Source organism: Aquarana catesbeiana, linkage group LG04 (genome assembly GCF_042186555.1).
Source record: "Aquarana catesbeiana isolate 2022-GZ linkage group LG04, ASM4218655v1, whole genome shotgun sequence".
Taxonomy (NCBI): Eukaryota; Metazoa; Chordata; class Amphibia; order Anura; family Ranidae; genus Aquarana; species Aquarana catesbeiana.
The window spans coordinates 415,523,929-415,538,578 of NC_133327.1; the positions used below are offsets into that span (position 1 = coordinate 415,523,929).

The 14,650-nt window shown below is 35.1% G+C and overlaps 1 protein-coding gene across 1 annotated transcript; it reads left to right on the plus strand.

Moving 5' to 3' along the window:
* Positions 1–243: 243 nt before the first annotated feature.
* Positions 244–3,851, plus strand: TCF21 (transcription factor 21). Its single transcript, XM_073627309.1, has 2 exons — positions 244–855; positions 2,912–3,851. Exons 1-2 carry the CDS (start codon positions 247–249, stop codon positions 2,999–3,001), a joined length of 699 nt encoding a protein of 232 aa, XP_073483410.1. The 5' UTR covers positions 244–246; the 3' UTR covers positions 3,002–3,851.
* The last annotated feature ends 10,799 nt before the right edge of the window (positions 3,852–14,650 follow it).

The following is a 14,650-nucleotide window of genomic DNA, read 5'->3' on the forward strand; positions in this document are numbered from 1 at the left end:
ATATGTATTTTGATTAATAATCATTTAGTTTAGTAAAATGTTAAGTAGTTGCAATACAAGTGATAAGATTTAAGTAAACTAAATAGCATGAAGTGTGCTAGCTCCAGGAATGTAGTATGTTAGTAAGTGATGAGTAGTGGGAGGAAGCCATAGGCTAGTAGAAGAGAGGGAGAAGATCTTTAGGGAGAATGTCTCCTCCTTGTATCATTAGGCTCAGCCCAGACCCGCCCTCCATCCAATAAATAAATGACTACTGTCCACATCAAATTCCACAGCTCTCTCCCTAAGACAAACACTGGAACAGGCGTGTCCACTGAAAATTGTTCATCAAATACATCCCCTTTATTCTGCATTTACACCTTGATCCCTGAAGGGAAGAAGGGCAAGCAAGGCATTGTGCAGACCATGTCTACTGGCTCTCTGAGTGATGTGGAGGACTTCCAGGAGGTGGAAATGTTGGGATGTGATGGCATCAAACTGGATTCTAGTAAAGAGTTTGGGATTTCAAATGACAGCAACGAGGAAAGTTCCAACTGCGACAATGGATCTCCCAAGAAAGGCAGAGGAGCTACAGGAAAGAGGAGGAAAGCCCCACGCAAGAAAAGTCCCCTGGGTGGGGTTAACCATGAAGGGAAGCAGGTCCAGAGGAATGCTGCCAATGCCAGGGAGAGAGCCAGGATGAGGGTACTCAGCAAAGCTTTCTCCAGACTCAAGACTACCTTACCCTGGGTACCAGCAGACACTAAACTCTCCAAGCTGGACACCCTCAGGCTGGCTTCAAGCTATATTGCTCATCTGAGACAGATACTAGCCAATGACAAGTATGAGAATGGATATATCCATCCTGTCAACCTGGTAAGTGTCCTAAGGGAGCAACTTTTATGTATATTGTATGGATTTTATCTACAGATCATCTATAGGTGATCACTTAATTATCAATACCAGATAGGAGGACAGACAGCTGACAGATACAACGTCTGTTTAGCTGAGACTATTGTAAGTATTATTGTAAGAATACAATTTCTGCAGAGCTGCAGTCTGTAGACATAACTCTTCTCTTATCTCCCCGGCTGTAAATTATGAAGCTGTTAGGACTTTTTTTTTACTTTTTTTTTTTTTTGCAAGGGAGGAATTTTATCTTTATCAGTACAACTTACATCCCACTCCCTTAATTAAGAAAAAAAGTCACACAATGTACAACCTTTAAGTTTTGTTTATATTAAAAGCAGGATCACAAAATTAAAATTTTTAACAAATCTGTGAGACAATATTTTAAATACATTTAAATGGGAAAAATCAATAACAAAACCAGCAATAAAATATAAATAGAAAAATAAACTGTTGTGGAACACAACAATATATAAAAAAAATAAAATAATAATAATTATAATAATAACAATAATAATAATTAATATTATATTGTATTTCTTGTTGTTTAACCGTTATTATTAATATAAATTATTATTACCTATTAATATATTATTATTATTATTATTAACAACAATAATAATAATAATAATAATAATAATATAAAATAATAATAATAACAACAACAACAACGACAATTAATATTATTTTGTATTTGTTATTGTTTAACCGTAATTATTGTTATTACTATTATTATTATTTATGTTTTGTTAATTTATTATTATATATTGTTGCTGTATAAAGTAGTCAGTAGCAGTAGGAGCAGCAGCACCATTACTACTTCTAATTATATATATATACATTATTATTATTATTATTATTATTATTATTATTATTATTATTATTATTATTATTATTAATAATAATATAAAATAATAATATTATAATATAAGATATTACATATATATATATATATATATATATATATATATATATATACATTACCTATTACCTTTTACACACACACACACACATAGACATATATATATATATATATATATATATATATATATATATATATATATATAATTAATAATAATAATATACAATAATAGTAATAACAACATCAACAACGACTATTAATATTATTTTGTATTTGTTGTTGTTTAACCGTAATTATTATTATTATTATTTATATTATTTGTATTATTTTTTGCTGTTTAAACGTAGTCAGTATCAGTAGCAGCAACAGCATTGCTATTAGCGTTGGTATTTGTTGTTCAGCAGTAGGTATTATTATTATTATAATTAATAATAGTACATACTGCTGAAAAACAACAAATACGAATGAAATATTACTGTTAAACCACAGCAAATAAACACTACTACGACTAACAAAAACAGTAATAGTAGTTTTAGCAGTAGTGGAAGTATTTGTTGTTGTTCAGCAGTAGTTATTATATTTAGTATTACTATTTTTGTTGTGGTTATTACTATTTTTCTGTATATTAAACTAGATATAAAATCCTGGCTGGACTATGAAAATTGCATAAAATAAAATGGGATAGTAAAAAAAATACAACGCATAAAAAGCTTGATAAGGATAGCTGCCACCCCTGGTTTTTGAACTACTATAAATATAATATATTGCTTGTAGTAATGCAAGGATTCCTTGAAATAAAAGCAACTAAAATACAGATACTTGGGTGATTAGCCTGCCTAGTCCCTGACCAGATACAGATAGTATTATTGTGCCTGGAAGCTAGTGTGTGATAAATGTATTTCCATGAATCAGGGCTTCTATCTGCTGTGTGACTAATCCCTTCATGTCAGGGTCTTCATCCCACACAAGACTGAATGTAATCCTCCATGTACATGGTATATTTCTATTCCTATAAAGCAGACATATATACAATGACTGCCTGTGGAGGTCTGTTATATTAACGGGCTGGATTCCCTAGACTGATTCCCAGCAATAGCAGAGCTGTCTCCTTAGGTGCTAGGAACATTCAACTCATTTGTACTTGTTTCCTTTCTCTGACAGACATGGCCGTTTATGGTGGCTGGAAAACCTGAAAATGACCTCAAAGAGGTGGTGGGCTCAAGTCGCCTATGTGGGACCACGGCATCATGACCTTAGGGAAGGAGCCTATAAACAGCCCCTGCAGGAAGGGACATCTCACCTTATGATGACAAGAACTTCTAAAGACTATATAAGCATATCCAAGAGAAGAGACCAAATGTATATACCTAATGATCCCATTTTTATATTTAACTCCATGGCCTTGTATATTTCATGCTGTCCTGAGCCTTGCTGGTCCAAGAGAACTCAGAACATTGTCTGCAACTTTGTACTATATGATTAAATATAGGGTGTCTTGTCAGGCTTTGACAGCCTCCTCTGCTGATCCCCATTGTTTCAGATACAAAGATTTATATTAAAGTATATATTTTTTTTCCACGAGAAAGATATTTCTGCAAATAAATACTTGTTTACATATGGAGCACTTTTTGTGTTGCTTTGGGATAGATAGATAGATAGATAGATAGATTCCTTTAATGCAACATTTTGTTTATAATTGTTTAGAAACCCATATTTTTTAACATTTAGAGAAATTTAGAAAAATTTCACTGTTGGCTTTTCTTTCTTCAATAACTGTGTTTAATGAAAATAGCTTGATTAAACATGATCTGTAATACCTGTAAACATATAGAAAATACAATAAGTTAAACCTCAAAAGCTACACATGTACGATTCCGTTAGATAAATGTGTGGATTTTGGGTGAAAACTGATAAATAGACCTGATAATTGAATTGAGACAACAGATTTTCGCCTTCCCTATGGTGATACTAAGATGAGACGGATACAAAACAGACCTTAGCGGAGTTGCAGTTCATTATTGACTGTTTTAATTTATGTGAATATTCAATTCAATGATCCAATTAAGAGCAGATTACATTATAATTACACTGCACCTTGCTTCTCACAAGACTGGATAATTGAAATAAATGTTCACACTATTTATTGAATTTATTATGTGAAACTTCTCAACTCCTTTAGTATATATATATATATATATATATATATATATATATATATATATATATATATATATATATATATTATATAATGTTGACAGGTATACATAATATTGACAAGGAGTGAGAAGTAGTATCATTGTATCATGGAAGTTGTAGGACTTGGATAGGACTTGAGAGATCCTATGGCAGTAGTGGAAATAGTCAGCCTGCAATTTGTAGGAGGAAACATTTTTCAATTCCTTAAAAATGTCATTCTCATTATATCAACCTGTAATATATAAATAAAAATATATATAAATATATCTATTTACATATTTACATATACATTTATATATATAGATAGATAGATAGATAGATAGATAGATAGATAGATAGATAGATAGATAGATAGATAGATAGATAGATACACACACACTCAGTGTATGTGCCCTAGGTCTTCTATTGAGTGTCTCTTGTCTCTTTTGAGATACACACTCTATGTATTATACAATATACAGTTTAGAAATGTTGAACCGAATATATATATATATATATATATATATATATATTACACACATAAAAAAAAATATATTGTATATATATAATTTTGCGTGTGTATGTATATGTATATATATATATATATATATATATATATATATATATATATATATATATATATATATATATATATATATATATATATATATATTGTTGAAAAATATATATATACGTACACACACGTAAAATTATATATATTTATTAACTGTATAATCATCTCCATCTCTCAAAAGAGATTTGAAAAGAACACTCAATGGAAGACCTGGGGCACATACCCTGTGTGTTATAATATATTATATAGTGTAGATAGGTATATTTTACATGCATTTACAGAATAATGTTGGCAGGGAGAGAGGGATAGTATCACAGTGTCATGTAAATTGTAGGAGTTGGGAGTTCCTATGGCACTAGTCATCCAGCATATGTAGATGAGTCATGAGGCCACCTACAGGTGCTGCTCTTGACTTATCTCTCCATGCATTTATTTTCATAGGATCGCCCATTAAGGTCACCGTTCTTTGCATATCTGTCCAAGGTCTGCCTTCAGCTCCCTGGTATGAGATGTAGATGCCAGGTCACCCAGGGATGTGATTATCTGCCCCTCTCCTAATCACTCTTAATGTTTGTTCTCTGGGATGAGTGTCTATACCCTGATCAGGGCAGAGTCTCCTGGCAGCTAGCAGCCTGTGAGCAGCGGACAGGTAGCCAGGCTCCGAGCTGAGAGGGTTAACCGGTCCATGGTAGAAGCTAGAACAGAGCGGCACGGCTTTATCCTCCGAGGGATTAGGATTGAAATCTGTTGATGGGGAAGTTTAAGGGAGATTACATTGAGATAAACAGAGGAAAGAGGGAGAGGGGATGAGATAGTGGCACTGCGATCCCAGCAGGGCTGTTTAATGTTTCAGGGTTATGACCGGACTGTTTACACCATGTCCTCAGTAATTTATACTGGTGTACTAGCTGAGAGCTTTACATTTCCGTTTCACTGGTTCTGCTAGTGTTTCTCTTTGTCAGTGATAGCAGCCTCTCAAGGTAAGATCAGATGTCCCATGCCAGGACATCCATTTAATGCAGAATGTGCTGAGATTTGTAGTTACACAAGCGCTCTAATCACCTCCCATGTAGGCATCTGGTCACTCACAGGACACAGGTCACCTTATCCACTCCTTTATTGCAACCTTACACTTCCCATCTCCCCTGTGTCCCCCCTTCTCATCCTCTGATGTTTGTCTTTTGGTGTCACAAGCTTGTATTATTTGTTTTTTCATCACCTCCCTATGGATATTGAAGATCTAATGAACTTCTGACCTCCTTCTGCCCCATCCCAAACAATTCAAAAGCCATGTTTTTTTTTTTGGGATCAAGTATGAAAACAAAGCACACAACTTTACAAAGTGTCTGGAACTCTTAATTCTTTGTACAATTGATTTCCCCACTTTAATTGTTAGGGTAGAAGTGATAAATTTATTGAGGGCAATGTATTTATTGTTCATTAGCAAGGGCATTGCTAGACCCTGGCATCCAAGACTGGTACTTCAGGTCTTCTGCTGAGTGTCCCTGGTCTCTTTTGAGATAAGACACATTCTATGCATTATATAGTTTTGAAATGTTTTATATTTCAACTACTTTTTAATTCATCTATTATTTATTTTGTCATCATAATGTGACAATACTGTTTTAAGACCATTTCATTCAGTTACAAAAATGATAGTCATTTTAAATTTGATCCTAAGTGGTCACTGGTCAACTAACAGCCCATCAACATTTTAATCTAAGTACCCAGTCCCTCCTGGCACTCAGTGTACATGCCCCAGGTCTTCTATTGAGTTCTCCTGGTCTCTTTTGAGATATGGAGATAATACTTTCTATGTATTATACAGTTGATATAAGTTGAATGTTTTAGCTACTTTTTGCCCCAGTCCATCTATTATTTATTTTATCATCATATTGTGACATTACTGTTCCGAGACATATTAATTTTCGTTCAGTTAAAAAAGATAGTCATCTTAGATTTGATCCAAAGTTGTCATCATGGTCACCTACCAGCCCCTCAACATTCTATGCATTATACAGTTTTGAAATGTTCTATATTTTAACTACTTTTTTTTCCAGTCCATCTATTATTTATTCTATAATCATATTGTGACAATAATGTTTTAAGACCATTTCATTTTTGTTAAGTTAAAAAAGCGATAGTCACCTTAGATGTGATTCAAAGTGGTCATCATGGTCACCTACCAGCCCCTCAACATTTTATTCTATGTGCCCAGAGCTTCATGGCACCCAGTATACAAGCCCCAGGTCTTCTATTGAGCTCTCCTGGTCTCTTTTGACATATGAAGATAATACATTCTATGCATTATACAATTTATAAATGTTGTATATTTTAACTACTTTTTTCCAGTTCATCTATTATTTATTCTATCATCTTAATGTGATGTTTTGAGAGTAATTCATATTTGTTCATTTAAAAAAATGATAGTCATCTTAGATTTGATGCAAAGTGGTCAACATGGTCACCTATCAGCTCCTCAATATTCTATGCATTACATACACAGTTTTGAAAAGTTTTATATTTTAACTACTTTTCAATACATCAATTATTTATTTTGTCATCATAATGTGACAATACTGTTTTAAGACCATTTAATTTTTGCTCAGTTAAAAAAGTGATAGTTATCTTAGATTTTGATCCGAAGTGGATATCATGGTCACCTACCAGTCCATAAATGTTTTAAATTATGCACCCAGAGCTTCCTGGCACCCAGTGCACATGTCCCTTTCTATTCAAATGAAGATATTACATTCTATGCATTCTATGCATTATACAGTTTATAAATGTTGACTATTTTAACAACTTTTTTTTCCAGTCAATCTATTATTTATTCTATCATCATAATGTGACAATAATGTTTTAAGACCATTTCATTTTTGTTCAGTTAAAAAATTATAGTCATTTTAGATTTGATCCAAAGTGGTCACTATGGTCAACTACCAGCCCCTCAACATTTTAATCTATGTGCCCAGTGCTTCCTGGCACTCAGTGTACATGCTCCCATGCTCCAGGTCTTCTATTAAGTTCTCCTGATTTCTTTTTACATAGGGAGATAATACATTCTATGCATTATACAATTTATAAATGGTGAATATTTTAACTACTTTTTTTCCAGTCCATCTATTATTTACTCTCTCATCATAATGTGACATTACTGTTTTGAGACCATTTCATTTTTGTTAAGTTAAAAAAGTGATAGTCATCTTAGATTTGATCCAAAGTGGTCATCATGGTCACCTACCATCCCATCAATGTTTTAAATTATGTGCCCGGAGCTTCCTGGTAGCCAGTGTACATGCCCTCTTCTATTGAGTTCTCCTGATCTCTTTTGACATTTGGAGATAATACATTCTATGTATTATACAGTTTATACATGTTGAATATTTTAGCTACTTTTCCAGTTCTTATTTTATTTATTCTGTCATCATAATGTGGCATTACAGTTTGGGGACCAATTAATTTTTGTTCAGTTAAAAAGAATATTATTGCCTTAGATTTGATCCAAGGTGGTCATCATGGCACCCTGCTATCCCCTTAACATTTTAATCTGTGTGCCTGGAGGTGCCCCTGGTCTATTAAGACACAAGAAATGCCCATGCTAACCTGGATTAATGAATAAGGTGAAGCTGTGCTTATTTTAATTATCCATTTACATACAAGAAAAAAAAATCACATGCAATGGAAATTAACAGCATTTTTTTTATACTTGATTGGATGATTGAAGTACATTTTTACCTTTTTTTAACTAAACTAAGTGAACATTTACTTTACAAATCTTACTCAGTTAACAAAATAAAAAGTGTCAGTGCCATTAGTAAATCATCCCAGTGGAATAGAGTCTGTCCACTTATTTATTTTTGTTTATTACAGTTACTTATATGGCACAGTCAATTTACATATACATTGTACATTCATATGATTCCCTGCCCTCAAGGAGCTTACAACCTAAGGTCCCTAACTGACATTCATACACATACAAGAGCCAGTTTAGATAGGAGCCAATTAACCGACCAGCATATCTTTGGAGTGTTGGAGGAAATCCATAGAGGCACAGGGAGGACAAGTAAATTCCAGGCAATTAGTGTTGTGGTTGGGATTCGAACTGACATCCCTAGTGCTGCTAGGTGAAAGTGCTAACCACTTAGTCACCGTGCTGCTCTTTTAGGTGAAGCTGTGTTCATTTTAGCAATTCAATCATGTGCAAGCAAATTTTTTTTTTTTTCATTTCCCTAGCACCTAATCAAACTGACACTAAACTCTGCTTTAAAAAAAATATTTTCAAGTATAGGATCACAACTTGAAAAAAGTACAGCAAGTAGCACCCTGTTAGAGGGTTGCTACCTTAAATCTCCATGGTCCCACTGTATGTAATACATGGACTAGGGACTGTGGGCTATGGGATTTTTCCAAACAAACAGTGAAGGCCAGTTCACACAACATGCAGTCCAGTGCGATTTTTTTCTGCATCAAAAATGCATGGAAAGTAGGTTATATGGTTTCCACAGAGTTCACACCAGTGCAGTCAGTTGCAGGACATTCCAGTTCAAAAAAAAAAATAGAATATGCTGCATTTTTCTTGCACTGGACTGTACTGGAACGTGGTAAAACGCATCAAAAATGCACTGGAACACATGAAAAACACACCAGACCCCAGTTCAGTGGGAAAAAAAAAACAGGGAAAAAGAAGAAAAAAGAGCATCTGGAAATGCATCAAAAATGCACCGGAAAGTGTTAAAAACGCGCATGCAGAAAAGCATCCGGAGCGGATCTGGAGTGCGTATTTGTGGTGTGAAGCCCTAAAGGGAAAAAGGAGAGTTTTGGAAGCTGGCAGAGAATGGAGACAGAAAAACACTGTAGGAAACAATGTTATGCAAAATAGTTTAAAGGGTCATGAAGGGGTGGTTGTTTACGGATTACTTTGGGAGAAGAAGGATATTGTTTAGTGTCAGTTTAAGCATTTATAGTGAACACAACTTCACCTTATTTACTAAAGTAAGTGAACAATCACTTTACAAAGTGTACATTCTTTACTCTTTTTGTAAATCAACCACTATGAGACACATTTGAGGTAATTTACTAAAACTGGAGGGTGCAAAATCTGGTGCAGCTCTGCAAAGAAACAAATCCGCTTCCGGGTTTTTTTTGTCAAAGCTTAATTGAACAAGCTGAAGTTAGAAGCTGATTGGCTACCATGTACAGCTGCACCCAATTCTGGGTGCTCCAGTTTTAGTAAATCTCCCCTATTATCATTCTGAACACATTAGTAATACAAATGTGTGATCATCATCACCTATCATTTTTATGTGCCCGTTAAATTATAGAGACCTGCAAGTTGTGATGTATCTTTTGCTATTTGTTCTTAGAAAAGACAACACTTGATAGTTCTACTTGTGTAAAGTCCAGATTAAATATTTGCAAGGGTAATAAATATTAGTTGATACTAGAAAACATATGATCCTACTCTGGCATAAATATTCTGCTTTTCGTCCAAGCTCTAGACTTTGAGTGCAAATAAAGGCAATAGAATCCTTTACAGGGTTTTTATTATGGAAAAAAACATAAAAAAGAAATACGTTAAAAGTAGTATAAAGTTACCGTAACATGCTGCACTGCTAGCGAAGATGATTTTAAAAAGCAGAAATTGTATTTTAAATGTGTAGTGGTAGAGGGTTTAGTTTTTAGTGGGTCAGCACACCCATAGGGATTGATTCATTAATGGAGTAGAGAAAGTTTTTTCGTTTTTTTTTTTAGCTTAGTAAGCAAATTGAATCTGAATTTGCTTAGAATACCCACCCAGTCTCATGCAGTTAATAATAAAAATAATAGAGTGAGTAGGGATGAGTCAAATGTACCTGGGTTTGGTTTGATTTAGGTTCACAGAACACAACTAAAGCTCTGACGTCAAATATGAACCATTGAAGTCTTGACATTAATGGATGTTTTCTAGGCTAATAGACAAAAGCTTGTCAAACAAATGGCATGGGGAGACTTGGCACTGCCCTGGGGAACATGCACCAAAGCAAAGAAATGTTTACAAATCCTGTTTGGTGGAGAGCAGTGATGTTAATAACTCTTTAAGGGCTAAAATAAAATCCTAAATTTCTTTAACAACTTTACCTACGGAAGGTTTTACCCACTTCGTGACCAGGATATTTTTTATTATTCAACGCTGTGCTACTTTAACTGCCAATTGCTCGGTCATGCAACACTGTACGCAAATGAAATGTATACTTTTTTTTTCACACAAATAGAGCTTTTAATTGGTGGTATTTGATCACAACTATATTTCTTATTTTTTTCTATATAAATGAAAAAAAACGACTGAATTTTTTTTTTTAAATTATACTTTCTACTTTGTGTTATAAAACTCATCCAATAAAATCAAATTTCTTTATAAATTTAGGTCAAAATGTATTCTGCTACATGTCTTTGGTAAAATCAAATTCCAATAAGTGTATATTAATTGGTTTGTGTGAAAATGATAGCATCTGCAAACTATAGTATACACATTTAATTGAAAAATTGATCAATCCTAATTTACTGATGGCCTATCTCAATTCTTGAGGTCCCTAAAATGCCAGGAAAGTACTACCCCCCCTCCCCCCCTCCCCATGACCCCTTTTTGGAAAGTAGACAGTCTGGGGTATTTAGTAAAAGGCAAGTTTCTTTGAAGCCGTAATTGTTTTGTCAACATTTTTTGGAAAATTAAGAAATTGAACTAAATTATTTTTCACAATTTTTTTTACATACTGTCATACTGTCACCAGTACAGTACAGCACCATTATATGACTGGCGCGGCAGTGATCAGAGATACTGACTGATGACAGTAATTTAAAATAAATAAATAATTTTTTGTTAATTATTTTTAAAAAATGTTTTATTAAAAAAAGAATGTTTACTATTTTTTCACATACTTACATCAAAATTGTTTAGTATCAACATAGTGCCAAACTACCAAACAGTGCAAACTTCCAAATTAAGGCCCTGTTCACACTGTTGTGGGTGCATCGCAGGCATTCCCGCACCCACAATCACCTGCAGTCAAAACGCACTAGCTGCTGTGTTTCCAAAATGGTGTTTTCTGCAGGAAACGCAGGCACGATAGTCTATTCAATTGAATGGGCTGCCGTGCCCGTGGAAACGTGGGCCACAAACCCGCACTAGTGTGAGCCAGGGCATAATTGGTGTTTGCTAAGCCTCTGAACAAGAAACATTCAGTCCAAACTGACAGCTCATCCCTACAGGTAAATCTAAAAACAAATTGACAAGTCTTTTCGTTTAATATAAGTAACCTTTCAAATTTTATCAACAGACATTTTTCAACGGTCTTCGTTTTTACATTTGGGACCATTGATTCCAATGAACCAATTATTTTTTTACAGCATAGCACATATATCTGGATATATATTTAAACTGTACCAATAGATGGAACAGTAGAGTTCTCATACATGTTTTTTGTCTCGATGTATAAGTTCAAAAAGCATAAATTATAAATCTATAAAATCTTAACAGGTGTTAAAATCATCTTGGACTTTATTTATTGCTGACATACAACCAAAGCTTGTGGAGGGGAGGCAATTTGACATCTTCGCCTTGGGTGCCTGAAGACCTTGTCCCAGTGCTGGCATTGTTATTTTATTGATAGTCATTCACGTATCTATCTTACACCGACATAGAACAATTGAATAATTCAACATCAACACTAAAGTATAACTAAATGCAAAACTTTTTTTTAAAGTTTGGATAGTTTTTATTGCTGTCTGTGCCCCCCCCCCCCCCCCCCCCGTTAAGGAGATTTGCCCTCCCTAATTGTCCTGTTTATCATTATCATTGAAATAAAAGTGAAAGAAAATTTTCCCAAATTTTGGGTTGCCCCCCCAGAAAAGTAATAGAGGGGAAATCTTCCAATGATTTGGTGACCTGGGCGTCCACAAGGGATTCCCTTAATTTGCAGGGATTTCCTCTCACTTCCTGTTTGGCTATGGGACAGGAAGTGAAGGGAAATCTCCCCAATGGGACAAGGCTGGCAAAAATAAACCTTACAGAGGTTATTATAACCCTCCCTTACTCTATCCAAAATGAAAAAAGTTTTGCCTATAGTTCTACTTTAACTGTGCATTATCCCTGCTTCATGTAAGATAGTGTGATTCCTTATCTGTCATTTTCGACACCAAAAGGTCTCCTGTAGTGTCATTCAAAATAGTTACAGGTAATCTGATATACCAACAAACATGCTTAACAAAACTTAGTGACAGGATGGTACAGGATGTTACCTGATTAGCAGTTATTGTCAGTAGAAAACAGCTAGAAAAAGTTGTAGAGGGAGGGAATATTGGTACAATTACAGTATGGTAATATGTTGATTACAATGTGAATTAATTTCACGTTTTTATCACTATATACAGCGGACTCTGCATATATGGTTTTGTCATATTACTGTGATGCAAGGAAGAATCGGAATTGGTTTTAGCGTCATCAGTTATATTTTTGGATATGCGGTTCACCAATAGGTTAACACTACAGCATCCTCCTTAAAACATTGTACTTTGTTTATTTTGCTCTCTTTTGATCTGTTAAATATACTATTGAAAGTATGTATGCTTGTTTGATTACTGCAAAAGAAACGTATTTATTCTACTAAAAAATTCCAGTGAGCTTACAACTTCATTTGCAAATCTCAAGCTGTGTTATCAGCCCTGCCCTCTGTAAACTACAAAACACCTTCCTCTATGCTGTGTGGATGAAGATAGAAAAAGGTGTTCTTTAAATCAGGGGCAAGTAGCCTGAGATGACAACGCATCTCACTAGAAAGGGAAATGTGTCACTGCCAGAATCACAAGGTGAAAATAATGGGAAAAACATGAATAAAGAAAACGAGTGCGATCATTATATCTAAGGACTGGTAAGCTGCAATGTATTAAATATTTGTTCTTGGGTTTACGTACACTTCAGCCCCCGGAAGCAATACGGCACTGCCTTGCTTTAACTGACAATAGTGTGGTCGTGCAATGCTGTACCCAAATAAAATAGATCTCCTTTTTTTCCCACAAATAGAGCTTTCTTTTGGTGGTATTTGATCACATCTGCGGTTTTATTTTTTTCACTATAAACAAAAAAAAGACCGGCAATTTTGAATAAAAAAAACAATATTCCAGACTTTCTGCTATAAAACATTCCCAATAAAAAAAAATTTAAAAAATCAAATTTCTTCAGTTTAAGCCAATATGTATTTTGCTAAATATTTTTGTTAAAAAAAATTCCCAATAAGCATTTATTGATTGCTTTGCGCAAAAGTTATCACGTTTACAAACTATGGGTTTGATTTATGGCATTTCTTTTTATCTTATTTTTTTTTTACTAGTAATGGCGGAGATCAGCAATTTTTTGTGGGACTGTGGAATTGCGGCGGACAAATCTGACCCTAAGTGACACTTTTTGGGGACCACTTTTTGGGGACCAGTGACAGCAATACAGTGATCGGTGCTAAAAACAAATGCACTGATCCCTGTATAAATGACACTGGCAGGGAGGGGGTTAACACCAGGGGCGATCAAAGGGTTAAGTGTGTCCTAGGGAGGTGCTTTCTAACTGGGGGGGGGGTTGCACTGGAGGAAAAGAGAGAGTGTCTTCCAGCTTAGCTAAAACAAAAGATCTCTATTTTCCTCACTGACAGATTAGCGGTGTGCCTTTTACATAGGCACACTGCTGCTCCATGTCTCCTGTGAATGATCGGCGGTTCGCGGAGGCCATCGCGGCTGCCAAACCCACTGATTGTCTCTCGCTGTGTCAAATCACAGTGGGAGCGGTGCTCTGGCGGTGCATGCGTGCCCCCTACATTGCATGCACAAAATCACGTACAGGTATGTATGTGATTTTGCGCAGCTGGGCTGCCCTGCCCAAGCAAATGCTTCGGTCCGGAAGCAATTACCTCCCTAGCGGTAATCCTGAGTGTGGCTCGGGTTTATTTTCAGTACCAAAAGTGGTAACCCCAAGCCACACTCGGGATTGCATCGCAGTATCCTGGTACAGCTTACTTACCTTGTCCCTAGAATCCTTCAAAGTCCCCCAGCTGTGTCCTCCGCCGGATCATCCGCCCGATGTAGCACTGTTCCGGGCTCCGTTACCTGTGAGCGTTGCGACGCATGGG